The 18,818-nt window shown below is 40.6% G+C and overlaps 1 protein-coding gene across 3 annotated transcripts in view; it reads left to right on the top strand.

The window, feature by feature from the left end:
• The first annotated feature begins 263 nt into the window (after positions 1 to 263).
• The window catches only part of mavs (mitochondrial antiviral signaling protein), a 32,118-nt gene continuing 13,563 nt past the window's right edge, over positions 264 to 18,818 (top strand). For 2 of the 3 annotated variants that reach the window (XM_034195597.1, XM_034195595.1), the window contains exons 1-3: positions 264 to 329; positions 9,592 to 9,714; positions 12,878 to 13,058. In XM_034195597.1, the coding sequence (XP_034051488.1) occupies positions 9,592 to 9,714; positions 12,878 to 13,058 (304 nt within the window). In that variant the 5' untranslated portion in view covers positions 264 to 329. Of the gene's footprint in view, positions 330 to 7,747; positions 7,777 to 9,591; positions 9,715 to 12,877; positions 13,059 to 18,818 lie in introns of all 3 variants that reach the window. The other variant, XM_034195596.1, reaches the window with a different exon arrangement.

Genomic DNA, 18,818 nt, shown 5'->3' with positions numbered 1-18,818 from the left:
TCTGCCTGTCTATGTCTGTCTGTCTGTCTCTGTCTGTCTGCCTCTGTCTCTCTCTGTCTGTCTGTGTGTCTCTCTCCTGTTAATGGATTATAATCTTAGGGATTACAGACAGATGTGTAAAACCGACGGTCTCCGTAATTCACCTCACAGGCTACCATTCAGGTCACACCCCGCCTTCCCTAGAATTTTTCGTATTGGTCTGGTATTTGATTGACAGTGCTGTTGTCCAATAGAAACAGAAGACACGGTCCTTCTTGGAACAACTGCGCAGATGAAGTCGACGTATGTGGGCAGTCGGGAATTCCTGAAGCGACACAGAAACACGAAAGGTGACTTTTTCCTCTCTATATAAACCTAAATTAGGCATTCCGTGAAAACCATTAACAATTTAAATGTTTTTGACGGTTAGCAGCAGTGGTGTTTGGTAAAGGAATGTCAACTGCACGCGACCCGCTAGCTAGCATTTAATATTTTTATTTAGTTGCTTTAAAAACATACCCATTATTAGTTTGAGTGCAGCCTTTTCGCACCTGTTGTTTCGCTCTAACAGGTTTGATGATGTTCATTTCCGCGTGCGTGATCTGAAGAAATTCACACCCTTTAACCCTTTTCATTTCTTGTAAACATGGTCATATAAACGGGAGTAAATCTTAACGCAGCAATTGTGTTTTTTTTTTTCCGTATTTTACTTTGCATGTTATAGTCTTTAAAAAGTTTTAGGTAACTCAAAGAGACCGTCAAGGTTGCTGTGATCTGTCACTTGAAGGTCATTGTTTTGTTTTTTCTGACTCTGTTGTATTCGTCCTTCTGTCAAGGTGCTTTTTTTTCTCTCACACACCACTTTCTTTACTTTGTTTTGTTAATCCGCAGTCTGCCGTCACTTCACATGTACTGGCAGATTTTTGCTGTCTATCTGGTCTGATCAGATAGAGACCAGATAGACAGGAGACGGAGACAAAAAGAAGAGTGTCTCTCCCTTATTTAGCAGGGGCAGGGGAAAAACTACAGAGGATCTTCAGACAGCACAAAATCCCAGTTTACTTTAAACCGGTTAACACCTTGAGACAGAAATTAGTTCACCCTAAGGACATGATCCCTAGTTACAAACAGAGCAATGTAGTGTATTCTGTCAGATGTCAGGAAAACTGTAACGAGCACTACATAGGTGAAATGAAGCAACCTTTACACAAAAGGCTATACCAGCACCGCAGAGAGGGCGCCAGTGGACCTCAGTCTGCGTTTCACCTCCACTTTAAAGACACTAACCACACGTTTGAGGACAAGGAAGTTAAAATATTAGCCAGAGAGAAGAAATGGTTTGAGAGAGGGGTCAAGGAGACATTCTTTGTGAAACATTTGAAACCCAGCCTTAACCGGGGAGGGGTTCTGAGACACACTTTATCCCCTGTTTACAATGGGGTACTCAGGTCAAAGGAGTTTCAGTCTTTTGTTCATGGTAATGAGTCATTCACATCATCAAGGGAGCCATCAGAAAGGCATCCATCCCATCATTAGAGGGACAGCTGTCCTGCCATTAGGTGTGCTAACTACAGCACAATAGCTGTAGTCACTAGCCTATAGCAGTCTGCCTCTCAGTAGGAGGGGTCTGGTTAGGTTTAAAACTCCAGCTTTTGTTGGCTTCTGTTTTATTCTTCTCTACAAGAGTCAGACAGAAGTCAGACTTCCAGAGCAAGAATTTTAGCTGAGGAAGCTTCTGCGATTTGAAGCAAAACGTCCTCGCGTCAAGCAACCCAGTCCAGTCGAAGATTCAAGCTTCTCTACTATGGAAACCACCTGAACAACTGAGAGCCTACACAGAAATAAACTTAAACTGTAAATCCTTAAAAGGATCATACAGACGTCATTCTGAAGATGTCTTTGAATAAATAAACTGTGGGGGATACAACCTTATCATTTAGAGCCTTATTTAGACAACAACGAGGGAGACGAAGCCTTGAAGGAAGAGCTTCAGTCTGAGAACGGTGACGATATTGGCAGACTTCAGAACACAAATGGTGATTATTCAAAAATAATTAATGCGGACGGATTTCGGCATGCGGGCAGAGAGTGTGGATTTTTTTATTTACGTTTTTTTTTTCCTTAGGAAGAGGTACACATATTTCAAACCTTAAAAACAACATGTAGCACCAGCGAGGGACTGAAAATATCAGCTACCTTTAAAATAAATCTTGTTTCCTTCTTTAATAGAGTCTGTACTGTGTGAGGGAAACACAGCCACATATCAGCTGTTCGGTGTCAATGAAATTCACCAAATAATAATAATAATACAAGCATGTGGGCAGGCAGGGATGATTTTATTTATTTATTTATTTTTTTTCATGGGTCTTAAAAGACAAGTCCAACATGCAGTCTACTTACTGTGTGTTTAGTCTGTTTGTCCATAGCTGTCAAACGTCTGGCTCTAGCTGATTCTGAGCCTGCTCAGCCAGATGAGTGGCAGAATTATTGTTGGTACAGCTGTCAGCAGCAGTATTTTGGGGTGTGGAACACTTGAAACCAAGCGTTTATGTCCTTAATGGGACAGTTTCAAAACAGCTGTCTTCAGTATGATCGGACAGCACAGGACGATGAGTCGCTGGGTGACCACTTTTCTCTGTGCAGCAAACTTGATTAATCCACTCGTTCCGATGCAGGGATCCTTAGGAAACAAGCTCACTCCGTCTGCCCAAGTGTTCAAAAAAAAAATCCTGCAACACATCGAGCTGGCATAACTCCAGAAATGACGCCTTTCCCACAAAAAGTCCATTCGCTACCAAAACAAATAGGACTGATAAGACAATGGTTCTCGAATGGACGCCACTTCCCCCTTCTTCTCCAATGTCATGACTCGGCCAGAAGTTCCTGGTTTTTAGTGGCGCGCAATTCAAAATCCAAATATTAATCTGTAACTGCACACCAGGAAAGGAAACTTTCAAACTGTTGTGTAATTTTAGTCTTAGATCTTCTTCTTCTTCTTCTTCTTTGTCTTTCGGCTGTTCCCGTTAGGGGTCGCCACAGCAGATCAATCGTTTCCATCTCACCCTGTCCTCTGTATCTTCCTCTGTCACACCAACCACCTGCATGTCCTCTCTCAGCACATCCATGAACCTCCTCTTTGGTCTCCCTCTTCTCCTCCTGCCTGGTGGCTCCATCCTCAGCATCCTTCTCCCTTTATACCCTGGGTCCCTCCTCTGCACATGTCCAAACCATCTCAATCTCACCTCTCTGACTTTGTCTCCAAACCGTCCCACCTGAGCTGTCCCTCTGATATGTTCATTCCTAATCTTGTCCATTCTTGTCACTCCCAAAGAGAATCTCAACATCTTCAGCTCTGCCACCTCCAGCTTTGCCTCCTGTCTTTTTGTTAGTGCCACTGTCTCTAAACCATACAACATAGCTGGTCTCACTACTGTTTTGTAAACTTTCCCCTTCACTTTTGCTGATATTCTTCGGTCACAAATCACTCCTGCCACCTTACTCCACCCACTCCACCCTGCCTGCACTCTCTTCTTCACCTCTCTACCACACTCTCCATTACTTTGAACAATTGACCCCAAATATTTAAACTCATCTACTTTCACCACTTCTACTCCTTGTAACTGCACTATTCCACTGGGCTCCCTCTCATTCACACACATGTACTCAGTCTTGCTTCTACTGACTTTCATTCCCCTTCTCTCCAAAGCATATCTCCACTTCTCCAGACTAGACTCAACTTGCTCTCTACTCTCACTACAGATCACAATGTCATCTGCAAACATCATAGTCCATGGGGACTCCTGTCTGATCTCATCTGTCAACCTGTCCATCACCACTGCAAACAAGAAAGGACTCAGAGCTGATCCTTGGTGTAATCCCACCTCCACCTTGAATGAGTCTGTCATTCCGACTGCGCATCTCACCGCTGTCACACTATTCTTGTACATGTCCTGCACTACCCTAACGTACTTCTCTGCCACTCCAGACTTCCTCATACAATGCCACAACTCTTCTCTTGGCACCCTATCATAAGCTTTTTCTAAGTCCACAAACACACAATGTAACTCTTTCTGTTCTTCTCTGTACTTTTCCAACAGTATTCTCAGAGCAAACATTGCATCTGTAGTGCTCTTTCTCGGCATGAAACCATATTGCTGCTCACAGATCTTCACCTGTTTTCTAAGCCTAGCTTCTACTACTCTTTCCCATAACTTCATGCTGTGGCTGATCAGCTTTATGCCTCTGTAGTTACTGCAGCTCTGCACATCACCCTTGTTCTTGAAAATAGGAACCGGCACACTTCATCTCCACTCCTCAGGCATCCTCTCACTTTCCAAGATTTTATTAAACAATCTGGTTAGAAACTCTACTGCCATCTCTCCTAGACATTTCCATGCCTCCATTGGAATGTCATCTGGACCAACTGCCTTTCCACTCTTCATCCTCTTCATAGCAGCCCTCACTTCATCCTTGCTAATCTCTTTTACTTCCTGATTTACTCTCACCACATAATCCAGCCTTTTCTCTCGCTCATTTTCTTTATTCATCAGCTCTTCAAAATATTCCCTCCACCTTCTCAGCACACACTCCTCACTTGTCAGTACATTACCATGTGCATCATTTACCACCCTAACCTGCTGCACATCCTTTCCAGCTCTGTCCTTCTCCTTCCTTACTATTCAACTTCTTGTACAGCTCGCAATATGCCTTTTCCTTTGCTTTTGCCACTTATCTTCTCGCCTTACGCCGCATCTCCTTGTACTCCTGTCTACTTTCTTCATCTCTCCGACTATCCCAAAACTTTTTCGCCAACCTCTTTCTCCTTATGCTTTCCTGGACCTCTTCATTCCACCACCAAGTCTCCTTGTCTTCCTTCCACTGTCCTGATGTCATACCCAGTACTGCCCTAGCTGTCTCCCTCACCACATCTGCAGTACTTTTCCAGTTGTCCAAAATTGCTTCCCCTCCAACTAGTGCTTCTTTCACCTACTTGCTAAATTTCACACAACTGTCTTCCTCCTTCAGCTTCCACCATCTGATCCTTTGTTGAGCTCTCACTCTCTTCTTCTTCTTTACCTCTAAAGTCATCCTACAAACAACCATCCTATGCTGTCTAGTGACACTCTCTCCTGCTACCACCTTACAGTCTGTGATTTCTTTTAGCTTGCATCTCCTATAAAGAATGTAGTCCACCTGTGTGCACCTTCCTCCACTCTTATATGTTACCCTGTGCTCCTCCCTTTTCTTAAAGTAGGTATTCACCACAGCCATTTCCATCTTTTTTGCAAAATCAACTACCATCTGTCCTTCCCCATTCCTATCCTTGATACCATATCTACCTATTACTTCCTTATCACCTCTGTTCCCTTCACCAACATGCCCATTGAAGTCTGCTCCTATCACCACTCTTTCATGCTTGGGCACACTCTCCACCACCTCATCTAACACACTCCAGAAATCTTCTTTCTCCTTCATCTCACAACCTACCTGTGGGGCATATGCACTGATGATATTCATCATCACCCCTTCAATAGTCTTAGATAATCAAAAAAATTACATAAACATCACCTATACTTTAATCACATGCATGAGTGAAAGATTAAGATTATTCAAGTGCTATCACATATTCAGTAATATCAGTGTTAATTATTATAGTATGTATCCCTCTGCTTCTTTATATAATTTAGAGATGAGGTGTCATTTGTCAGTAGTTTTCAAACTTTTTTGAATACAGTAAAGCATATGAAGTTGACATAAGGTTTACCTCCATTTTACGAGCAATCATGATTCCCACATTATACCCAGTTAAAAGATCCAAAACTAATATTCCAAATTAGGTCATACCAGGACTTCAGTATGCTCTTATTAGTTATTATATGGAACCTTGTCATTTGATTGGTGGATTATATGTCATGTGACATTCATTATTTGTCTCATTGTATGATTGGCATCGTGGGCAGTAGCCACAACATTTACAGGGACATCTTTAGTGCCGGTAGAAGCGCTGTGATGAGATGAAGAACTGGACAAATCCTGATTTATTTATTTATGTATTTATTGTTGCTGGATTGAGGAAAGCAGATGTGTGTGTCTGCTCACCTGCTGGCAGGAGACAAATCCTGTGCAGACGCAGAACCTACACTACCCCTGCTGACTACTTCCTGTTCCTGCAAGAAGCATCTTTCTATTTTAAGTAGAATTTCAAATGATGCTGTTCTATTTGGGTGTCATATAAAACAAATAATGAATGCTTTCTGTTCATGCAATGGAAATGAGGTGAAGTCTCGTTGATTTAATAATTTTATTCAACTCTGCTTTGCCTATATTCAGTTGTATACACCACAAAGACAAGATATTTAACGTTCAAACTGATAAACTTTGTTTTTGTACAAGTATTTGCTCATTTTGAAATGGATGCCATGCTTGCCATCTCTACATTGAAATATAGAGTAAAAAGCCAATTATGAAAGTGAATGTTCTCAATTCTCGTTGCCTGCATTGCTATTCCCTGTGTAACAGAATGTAGAAATATATTTTTAGTGTCTGTAGCATGGCATATAGCAGTGTAAATAAGCAAAATGACCTTTTCTGAGGGAATGTCACATTCCCTAGTCTAAACACAGAGGGCTTGACCATCGAATCCAAGGCCGCAAATACTATATTGACAAAGCAGACGATAAAATAATTCCAAAGCTAATTTAACCTGTATTTTGAATTTATATATTTTACCAAAGTTACCTATGACAAAACAATTAAACCTCTAGAGTCTTGGCTATTTTTGGGTGTTTTTGGCTACTTTTGGTTTTTACCTTCATAATTTACCTTAAACTGTTTACCTGGCGTTGTTTGGTGTCATGTTTTTCAACGTAAAGTCACATCTGTGTGACTTTACAGTTTTTCTTTCATTCTGACATACTGCATGGAAACAGTGACCCTATATTCACCCCAAAACCTAAATTTCAAATCAGAATTTTTTTTTTTTTTTACTGTGAAAACCTGAAATATGTTAAAAGAACCATTTTCATAGCTTAGAATGTAAATATAAATTGTAAAATTGAAAAATATATGTACAAATGTAACAGTTATATACAACAATTCACATTAAAATGCAGGAAATGTTTCAGACATTTTTTTTTTTTTTTTGTGGCCATTGAATTTACAGTGAGAATTCTTGATGTATACCTTGGTAAAGATTGAAGAAATCATTATTGATGAGTTGACTTAGTTCAAGAGGTTGACAAAATTTTAGACTGAGAGGTCACATTGTTCTTGTCTTGTTCATATGACCATATATCCGTGTGGCTTAGACAACCATTTCTTTGATCAAAAACAGAAAGTGAGATATATCAGCACAAATACAATTTCTAATTAATTTGCAATCTTTAGTTTCATAGATATGTCATTGCCTTGGTAAGCTGACACAAAATGTATACTAGATTTATCAGTTTTAAGAGAAAAATTATCCTTGCACAATACTAGTTACATATAATAGGAGACTGTGAATGTAAACTTCTACTTTTACATTTTTGAGTTTGTAAACTTTGCATATCACAGCATGAGTGGAGAAAATACCTCTTTGTAATAAATATATATTTGGAATAAAAAAATTTAACACAAGTTTTTCATTAGCTTCTTCTGCATTTAGAATGCTCGATTTGATAACCTTACGGAATGTGAAGATACTTAAAACTGTGCATGTTAGTTAACTTTATGCTAAGAATATGTTCTATCAATTGATGTAGTCACAAACTAAATTTTATCATTTCAGGTGCTAAAATGTCCTGTTAAGCACAAAAGGTATGTGAAAAATTGTAGAATTTGAGAATGATCATGACCTTTATCAATGACCTTGATCTCCTTTAGAACTGTTCCAACTGACTCAAACTAACTGCAGATTGGCTGTTTATATACAAACAAAGTGAAGGGTTCAAAATGTAGTCAAAACAGTGTCCGAAATGACCCTCAAAGCCTACAGTATTGTGTAATGGTGTATTTGTTCAAGGGCTTGTAGCGTAGGGTAGAAAATGAAGTACCCTGAAATATGAAATGTAATATACCATTTTAAAGGAGGCTGTCTAGATTATTAACCTGTGAAGTTTCAGAGCATCATTTTTTACTGAAATTGGAGCAAAAAATGGGATGTACTCTGTTACAGGAAACAATAAGTGAGTGTACATATTCCCATTAGGGCTGCAGCTATCACTTATTTTAGTAATCATGTGTTCTATCGATTATTCTGGCAATCGGATAAAAAGTACTTTTCTGTTTTTAAACATCAGTAGTCCAGGACTGGAATGGCGATGGGATGTGTCTTTCTGTTTTGTTTTGTTTTTTCCCCCAACTTGTAAAATGTAACTATTTTTAAGGGGGTTTTTTGTTGTCGTTGTTTGTTTTTTTTAAGGTTGGTGGATTGGGTTCCTGCGTGATTTTTATTATTATTTATTCCTCTTTCTCTGTGATTTAGCAGATGCATTTCAGCTGGAGGTTAAACACACTAACCTCGCAGTCAGTTTTTTTATTATTATTATTGTATTTAAGTTACAGCATTTGTGAAGCGTGTGTTGCCCAAAAAAGCAAAAATTAAATGCGAAACACTCAGTGCGAGTCTGAGCAAAACACAGAAGAAAGAGTGCACTTTTTTGAGAGGATCTTCTTTCAGAGACTTGTCAGTGTGGCTGGAGACGGAGCTGTGACTCGCGCAGTGTGAGGGGAATGCTGAGCCCCTCACACCGGGCAGAGAGAGACAGCAAACGGCCACCGGGTAAATAGCCACTCTCCACGTAGAGCAGACCGTTTGTTTTTAAAAATAGACAAACACACTGCTTTGCTTTAAATGCGCAGTCTGTTTCAGATGATCAACATGGACTTCCTTTTTCTTAAAAGGCCTTATTTTACTCTGTGTGTTGCGTTGGAAAGCAGTAGCTTTTGGTGCTAAATTAATTAGCTGTTACACAGCCTGTGCACATGCTCTAGTCTTCTTCTGTTTTTTTTTCTGGGCACGTTACAGCGCCACACACAGGCCTGGCATATGTACTGCAACGTTAAACAGAGCTTCAATGCACAGAATTTGCCTCAAACATTTTTTGTAATTGAATTATTCAAATTACTCGACTAATCGTTTCAGCCCTACTTCCCATGCAACAAGCCCAAGTCCAGATATTACATAGGAGTTTGGATGTGATTAATCAGTGAGCTGTGTGTGTCATCTTCCTTATTCGAGACATCTGCACAAGTAATCTTGAAATGGGGGAGTGTTTGTAGTAAACCAAAAGGTTATGTTTGTGCTAAGAGTTGGGGGGGGCTACTGCAAAATGTATGAAAACTGGAAAGCAATTTTTTGTCATTTCCTTTTTGCTACTGTTTTCCTTTTAATTGCTGTGGTTTTCAGTTTTACTTTCACTTTCACTGAGAGGGTTTGTTTTTGGTACTTTCATATCAGATATGTAGTGAAGTGGAGGGACTTTTCTTTGCATAAGGATAAACTGACATTTATTTACTATATGGGAGAATATCTGATGTTTCATGATTATTTAGGTGCTCATAGTTAGCATTATTTAATTATCTGAGGATTGTAGGTTTGTGTTTTATATTGTTCTTTCTCTTGTTTTACAGATGTTCCATACAAACGAGAAGCTGTACAACACTTATGTACGGAAGAATATGTCCACCATTGTGAGCGTGGTAAAAGTGAGAGAAATCATGCTCTATCTGCCTTGCCTGACTTCTCATGACAGAGTAGGTTCCATTAGGTTTAAGGACCTTCCAAAGTTGTGTTTTTCATTCTTATTTTTTCAGCATAAAAAAATCATCTGTTGATGATGGTCTCTCTGATTTGAAGTGCTAGCTGTATCAGTAGGTTGATTAGCATTATTATTGTTGTTACGTTTACTGGGATTAGATCTGGGAGAGATATACATTGGGATTTGGCTTACAGTTTACACTGGATGCCCTTCTATTCATGTTGCACATCTGGTTCATTGTAGAAGTACCGTATCCGCATGCTGGGCCGCCCCTTCTCGAGCATCAGCCCATCTCCTTTTAACCAAAGTTGGTTGAACGGCCATCCAAAATTAAATAATAATAATAATAACCCATCATAAAAAGCAAAAAAAAAAGTTTTCACAATGTTTTTTTCATCTCTTCCTCATTTTACCTGTTGCGATGTCATCAGTGTACACTTATAGTAGTTGTGTAATTGAAGGTTATGTTGAAATGTGCTCTTGTTTTGAAAGACTCGTGCAAGAAAACAGGAAGTGTTCCAGGATAATGGCTAGCTTTGTGAAGGTTAAGATGCTAGAACAGAGGTCTGATACCAGAAAGGGCCAAAAGGGTGCAGTTTTCTTTGCAACCACCCACTTTGCAACCACCCACTCTGCCAGGTGATTTCACTGATTAATTGATTCCATCTGCTCAAAGTGATATTAATCAGTGAATTGACCTGGAGGAGTTGGTGGTTGCAAAGAAAAGCTGCACCCTCTTGGCCCTTTCTGGAACCAGTTTGAGACCACTGCGCTAGAAGTTCTACCGTCATAACCTTCACAGTGCTAGCCATCGATGGATTTCTGGCTTTGAAGAAACGAGTGGACAAGCACCGTGTCTCACGTTGCCTCCTGCAGTCTGCCACTGCAGAAGGAATTCTGCTGAAGTTTTATGTTGGTGTATGTGTGTTGAGGGAGAAGGGGTTGTCTCTTTAAATTATTTTTTTGTTGGAATGTTTTACATTGTGTTAATGTTTTGAACCACTTTTTAACATCAAGGCCATAAGTATTTGGGCTTACTTAGCTGAAATTGCTAAGTAGCATAAGTTTTGCAAGTTTTCTCCTGTACACTCGCACAATGGAGTTGAAATCAAACAATCAAGATGTACTTGTATTGTCACTTTCATCGTGGGGGGGGACTTGAACCTAAATTTGATTTATTCTCTTATTTGAAGACCAGGGTCCCATGGCACAAAAGTAGGATAAGGGATTAAGTCAGTATTTCGTGGTTATCCTGGCTCAATATATCCGTGAAGTGGTATGTGTTAAGACACCATAGAGCTCTATTTTGTGGAGCTAGCCTGCTCCAGACCAGGATAAGTGCCTGGATCTATTTAATCCCATGAAACCCCAAAACATGAATCGGCTGCAAATTGCAAATTGTCTGCAGACCGTGAATTACAACACATGAATACTGAAAAATATCTCCTGAAATGTGCGTGTTACCGTTTGACAGGTGTCACACCTCAGTCAAACTTGGCACTGTTCCTGGATCGGGTCACAGGTGGTATGCATGTAGTAACCCAAAGAAAATAAAATATTTCTGCAGAGATGGGGTTTGCAATCAAGATGTCCTGAAGTAATTAACTGCCATCTGTAAATGACTTAAACTGAAAGAAAATATATGTCTGCGTTCTTACTGGGATTTTTTCACAGCAACACAACAACCACCAATAATTATTTCACTCCTCACTACACATTATTATTACATTCAACTAGAGCCACTGTCATTGTTTAAAAACCTGTGATCATTAATTCTGTTGGAATTAATGTGATCATTATCTAAATTATCATTATTAATCTAAATGATGATTTTAAATTATGTTATAGTCATTAGATAATGTACAGGTTACCATAGACATGTAAAACACACATCCCATACAAATGGAAATACAGTGTGTGTGTGTGTGTGTGTGTGTATATATGTATATGTATATATAGAGATCAGTCATTCGTTTGGTCATATGGTGGTAAGTTGGAGATGTGAAGTTGAGATGGTATGGACACTGCAGAGGAGGGATACGGGGTGTGTCAGGAAAAGGACTGTGAAGATCGAGCTATCAGGTAGGAGGAAAGGAGGACAGCCGACGAGGAGGTTTATTGATATGACAAGGGAAGAAATACGAGGTCTGTTAGAAAAGTATCGGACCTTTTTATTTTTTGCAAAAACCTGATGGATTTGAATCACGTGTGCTTGCATGAGCCAAACTTGAACCTTCATGCGCATGTGAACTTTTTCACGCCTGTCGACTGCGTCATTTCCTGGTAAGCAGCCTTTGTGTGGGACGTGTGCAGTGCACTCAGCGGATTTTCATTTTAAGGAAAAAGATGGAACGACTGGAGCAGCACCGCATCAAATTTTGCCAGAAACTGGGCTACAGCCAGGTGGAAACCATTCGGATGATTCAGACGGCTTTCGGTGACGATGCTGTGGGCATCACACAGATTAAGGAGCGGTACAACCAGTTTAAAGACACCCGCACAACGGTGGCGAGCGAGCCACGCGCCAGTCGGCCATCAATATGCTGAAACGACCAGGTCATTCCAAAGTGAACGCTGTGGTGGTGTAGGACCGTCGTGTGACTGTCCGAGAAATTGCGGAAGAGGTGGACATCAGCACTTTATCGGTACATTCCACTGTGACAGAAGATTTGGCCATGAAAAGAGTGGCTGTGAATTTCATGCTGCTACTGACGGCCGCGGCGCAAAAGCGCCTTCATGTTGAAGTCTCACAGGACATGCTGTGACATGCCCACCATTTCCACAATTTCTCGGATAGTCACACGACTGAAAAGTCACCCATTTTCTGCTTACCAGAAAATGATGCAATCGACAGGCGTGGAAAAGTTCACGCATGCGCACGAAGGTTCAAGGTTTGCTCGTGCAAGCACACGTGATTCAAATCCATCAGGTTTTTGCAAAAAATAAAAAGGTCCGATATTTTTCTAACAGACCTCGTACAGGTGGATGGTGTGTGAGAGGAAGATGACATACAAGATGAAATCAAGAGAGATGAGTTACTGTGGCAACACCTAACATGAGCAAATGAAAGGTGGGGGGGATCATTTGTCATTGCTTAATTATTATTTTTATTTTCATCTTTCTAAGTAGATGTATTTTTGTTTTGCATCCAATTTTAGGAGACAATAGAAGCAAAAAGAGAAATGTGTGGCAATTATAATGCCATGGTACTTCTCTTGGAGTGCCTGCGGAGAAGAGAAAACTGGCCGGAGCAGTTCATTGCAGCGCTGGAGTCATGTGAGCAACCTACAGTGGCTGCTGCAATTCGAAAAGAGTACAACTCTCTGAGAGGGTTCAACCGTAAGTCAACTCATACGCTACTTGCTGTAGCGTATGTAGTATGTGTACCATGTACTAGTGTTTACTTTAATTATATGCTCAACACTTTTGTTTTTGTTTTCATTTTATTTTCCAGGAACTGAAGTAACAAAACTGAGATTTCTTCTGGGCATATAAAAGGCTTATTTCTCTCAAATTTTGTTCACAAAACCAGTGTTTGTGAGCAATTTATCTTTGCCAAGATAATCAAGTCACCTGACGGGTGTGACTTATTTAGATGCTGATTAAACTGCATGATTATTGCACAGATATATCTCGGACCAGGCTCTGTTAGCTTTTTTTTTTTTATATCAGGTTTCAGTAAGTCTTCTAAGCACTTGAACATTTCACTTTGGTCTGCCAGGTGTTTTCACTGGTGCTTTTGTTGGGCTGTTTCTGCATGGCACATCAGGATCCCGCGGTCGGCTTTGTAGTGGTTCCTCAGCCAGGTCATTTGTGGTGTCCACGTTTGAAGTGTACTGTCAGGCTGTTGCACAGTAAACTGGCTTGATATCAGCACAGTTTCTTCTCAGCAAAGTTCCAAAGTTCTGGATCTGATGCAAGCGTGGTGTTATTTCTCTTTCCACTGATCCTTGGATGTCCCCGATGCCAGTCACGTGATCTCGAATTTTGACAGGTTCTCCTGGCTTGAAGTTGCACAGTTGTTCGGCTCTGATGTCATGTCACTGTTTTTGTTTCTGTTTTTCTCTTATTTTATTTGTTTTGAGTTTGTGCCTCCTTTTGGTGTCAACAGATGCTCCTGTATTGGTAAGTTCTGCATATGCTTGCCTCTACTGGTGGTTGGCTCTCACTGCGGTATTGTATCACTTCCTGTTCCGGAGCACAGCTGTGTTTTTCTGTATCTGTTAGCTGTTTAATCTGCGCAGTTAGATTGATCTAGTTATCTAGATTACGATTTGTTCCCCAGTGTAATCTTTACGTGCCTTAACTAAAGCACTCCTTCTGCTGAATCACCTCTAAATTATTCACTTTGCGTGTTTTTAGGAATCCGCTAGGTTAGCGTAGCTACTAGCTCTTAGCCGATTTAGCATGGCGGCTTCTCCTGTCTCTCCCACACTTTTCTGCTCTGGGTGTGAAATGTTTAGTTATTCCTCGGCCTCCTTTAGCAGTAATGGTAATTGTAATAAGTGTAGCTTATTCGTAGCTTTGGAGGCCAGGCTGGGCGAATTGGAGACTCGGCTCCGCACCGTGGAAAATTCTACAGCTAGCCAGGCCCCTGTAGTCGGTGCGGACCAAGGTAGCTTAGCCGCCGTTAGTTCCCCCCTGGCAGATCCCAAGCAGGCTGACTGGGTGACTGTGAGGAGGAAGCGTAGTTCTAAACAGAAGCCCCGTGTACACCGCCAACCCGTTCACATTTCTAACCGTTTTTCCCCACTCGACGACACACCCGCCGAGGATCAAACTCTGGTTATTGGCGACTCTATTTTGAGAAATGTGAAGTTAGCGACACCAGCAACCATAGTCAATTGTCTTCCGGGGGCCAGAGCAGGCGACATTGAAGAAAATTTGAAACTGCTGGCTAAGGCTAAGCGTAAATTTGGTAAGATTGTAATTCACGTCGGCAGTAATGACACCCGGTTACGCCAATCGGAGGTCACTAAAATTAACATTAAATCGGTGTGTAACTTTGCAAAAACAATGTCGGACTCTGTAGTTTTCTCTGGGCCCCTCCCCAATCGGACCGGAAGTGACATGTTTAGCCGCCTGTTCTCCTTGAATTGCTGGCTGTCTGAGTGGTGTCCAAAAAATGAGGTGGGCTTCATAGATAATTGGCAAAGCTTCTGGGGAAAACCTGGTCTTGTTAGGAGAGACGGCATCCATCCCACTTTGGATGGAGCAGCTCTCATTTCTAGAAATCTGGCCAATTTTCTTAAATCCTCCAAACCGTGACTATCCAGGGTTGGGACCAGGAAGCAGAGTTGTAGTCTTACACACCTCTCTGCAGCTTCTCTCCCCCTGCCATCCCCTCATTACCCCATCCCCGTAGAGACGGTGCCTGCTCCCAGACCACCAACAACCAGCAAAAATCTATTTAAGCATAAAAATTCAAAAAGAAAAAAATAATATAGCACCTTCAACTGCACCACAGACTAAAACAGTTAAATGTGGTCTATTAAACATTAGGTCTCTCTCTTCTAAGTCCCTGTTGGTAAATGATATAATAATTGATCAACATATTGATTTATTCTGCCTAACAGAAACCTGGTTACAGCAGGATGAATATGTTAGTTTAAATGAGTCAACACCCCCGAGTCACACTGTCAGAATGCTCGTAGCACGGGCCGAGGAGGAGGATTAGCAGCAATCTTCCATTCCAGCTTATTAATTAATCAAAAACCCAGACAGAGCTTTAATTCATTTGAAAGCTTGTCTCTTAGTCTTGTCCATCCAAATTGGAAGTCCCAAAAACCAGTTTTATTTGTTATTATCTATCGTCCACCTGGTCGTTACTGTGAGTTTCTCTGTGAATTTTCAGACCTTTTGTCTGACTCAGTGCTTAGCTCAGATAAGATAATTATAGTGGGCGATTTTAACATCCACACAGATGCTGAGAATGACAGCCTCAACACTGCATTTAATCTATTATTAGACTCTATTGGCTTTGCTCAAAAAGTAAATGAGTCCACCCACCACTTTAATCATATCTTAGATCTTGTTCTGACTTATGGTATGGAAATAGAAGACTTAACAGTATTCCCTGAAAACTCCCTTCTGTCTGATCATTTCTTAATAACATTTACATTTACTCTGATGGACTACCCAGCAGTGGGGAATAAGTTTCATTACACTAGAAGTCTTTCAGAAAGCGCTGTAACTAGGTTTAAGGATATGATTCCTTCTTTATGTTCTCTAATGCCATATACCAACACAGTGCAGAGTAGCTACCTAAACTCTGTAAGGGAGATAGAGTATCTCGTCAATAGTTTTACATCCTCATTGAAGACAACTTGGGATGCTGTAGCTCCTCTGAAAAAGAGAGCTTTAAATCAGAAGTGCCTGACTCCGTGGTATAACTCACAAACTCGCAGCTTAAAGCAGATAACCCGTAAGTTGGAGAGGAAATGGCGTCTCACTAATTTAGAAGATCTTCACTTAGCCTGGAAAAAGAGTCTGTTGCTCTATAAAAAAGCCCTCCGTAAAGCTAGGACATCTTTCTACTCATCACTAATTGAAGAAAATAAGAACAACCCCAGGTTTCTTTTCAGCACTGTAGCCAGGCTGACAAAGAGTCAGAGCTCTATTGAGCTGAGTATTCCATTAACTTTAACTAGTAATGACTTCATGACTTTCTTTGCTAACAAAATTTTAACTATTAGAGAAAAAATTACTCATAACCATCCCAAAGACGTATCGTTATCTTTGGCTGCTTTCAGTGATGCCGGTATTTGGTTAGACTCTTTCTCTCCGATTGTTCTGTCTGAGTTATTTTCATTAGTTACTTCATCCAAACCATCAACATGTTTATTAGACCCCATTCCTACCAGGCTGCTCAAGGAAGCCCTACCATTATTTAATGCTTCGATCTTAAATATTATTATTATTATTATATTAAATATCTTTGTTAGTTGGCTATGTACCACAGGCTTTTAAGGTGGCAGTAATTAAACCATTACTTAAAAAGCCATCACTTGACCCAGCTATCTTAGCTAATTATAGGCCAATCTCCAACCTTCCTTTTCTCTCAAAAATTCTTGAAAGGGTAGTTGTAAAACAGCTAACTGATCATCTGCAGAGGAATGGTCTATTTGAAGAGTTTCAGTCAGGTTTTAGAATTCATCATAGTACAGAAACAGCATTAGTGAAGGTTACAAATGATCTTCTTATGGCCTCGGACAGTGGACTCATGTCTGTGCTTGTTCTGTTGGACCTCAGTGCTGCTTTTGATACTGTTGACCATAAAATTTTATTACAGAGATTAGAGCATGCCATAGGTATTAAAGGCACTGCGCTGCGGTGGTTTGAATCATATTTGTCTAATAGATTACAATTTGTTCATGTAAATGGGGAATCTTCTTCACAGACTAAAGTTAATTATGGAGTTCCACAAGGTTCTGTGCTAGGACCAATTTTATTCACTTTATACATGCTTCCCTTAGGCAGTATTATTAGACGGTATTGCTTAAATTTTCATTGTTACGCAGATGATACCCAGCTTTATCTATCCATGAAGCCAGAGGACACACACCAATTAGCTAAACTGCAGGATTGTCTTACAGACATAAAGACATGGATGACCTCTAATTTCCTGCTTTTAAACTCAGATAAAACTGAAGTTATTGTACTTGGCCCCACAAATCTTAGAAACATGGTGTCTAACCAGATCCTTACTCTGGATGGCATTACCCTGACCTCTAGTAATACTGTGAGAAATCTTGGAGTCATTTTTGATCAGGATATGTCATTCAAAGCGCATATTAAACAAATATGTAGTACTGCTTTTTTGCATTTACGCAATATCTCTAAAATCAGAAAGGTCTTGTCTCAGAGTGATGCTGAAAAACTAATTCATGCATTTATTTCCTCTAGGCTGGACTATTGTAATTCATTATTATCAGGTTGTCCTAAAAGTTCCCTAAAAAGCCTTCAGTTAATTCAAAATGCTGCAGCTAGAGTACTGACGGGGACTAGAAGGAGAGAGCATATCTCACCCATATTGGCCTCTCTTCATTGGCTTCCTGTTAATTCTAGAATAGAATTTAAAATTCTTCTTCTTACTTATAAGGTTTTGAATAATCAGGTCCCATCTTATCTTAGGGACCTCGTAGTACCATATCACCCCAATAGAGCGCTTCGCTCTCAGACTGCAGGCTTACTTGTAGTTCCTAGGGTTTGTAAGAGTAGAATGGGAGGCAGAGCCTTCAGCTTTCAGGCTCCTCTCCTGTGGAACCAGCTCCCAATTCAGATCAGGGAGACAGACACCCTCTCTACTTTTAAGATTAGGCTTAAAACTTTCCTTTTTGCTAAAGCTTATAGTTAGGGCTGGATCAGGTGACCCTGAACCATCCCTTAGTTATGCTGCTATAGACGTAGACTGCTGGGGGGTTCCCATGATGCACTTTCTTTCTCTTTTTGCTCTGTATGCACCACTCTGCATTTAATCATTAGTGATCGATCTCTGCTCCCCTCCACAGCATGTCTTTTTCCTGGTTCTCTCCCTCAGTCCCAACCAGTCCCAGCAGAAGACTGCCCCTCCCTGAGCCTGGTTCTGCTGGAGGTTTCTTCCTGTTAAAAGGGAGTTTTTCCTTCCCACTGTAGCCAAGTGCTTGCTCACAGGGGGTCGTTTTGACCGTTGGGGTTTTACATAATTATTGTATGGCCTTGCCTTACAATATAAAGCGCCTTGGGGCAACTGTTTGTTGTGATTTGGCGCTATATAAAAAAATTGATTGATTGATTGATTGATATGCGTCGTCCCATCAGCTCCTGGGCTGGTGATGGGCCATTCTGAGTGGTGCACATCAGTAGATCATTAAACAAAGATGAAAATCTGCCTTTCCATCATGTCCTTTCCTTATGAGACCTTTGACAACCTTCACTGAGCTCTGTGCAAGGCCATTTGATCTGGGATGATGTGGGCTGGATGTTCTAATTTTGAACCCCCATTTACTAATAAAGTCAGCAAATTCTTTACTTGGACCATTGCTTGATACCAGCTGACTTGGCACACCAACAACTGTTTTCAGGAACACAGTGACCACTTTGCTAGATGTTGTCTGGAGT

This window comes from Thalassophryne amazonica, chromosome 19 (assembly GCF_902500255.1).
Source record: "Thalassophryne amazonica chromosome 19, fThaAma1.1, whole genome shotgun sequence".
Lineage (NCBI taxonomy): Eukaryota > Metazoa > Chordata > Actinopteri > Batrachoidiformes > Batrachoididae > Thalassophryne > Thalassophryne amazonica.
The sequence above is the reverse complement of the archived record's forward strand: the minus strand, read 5'-3'. Positions and strand labels throughout refer to the sequence as shown.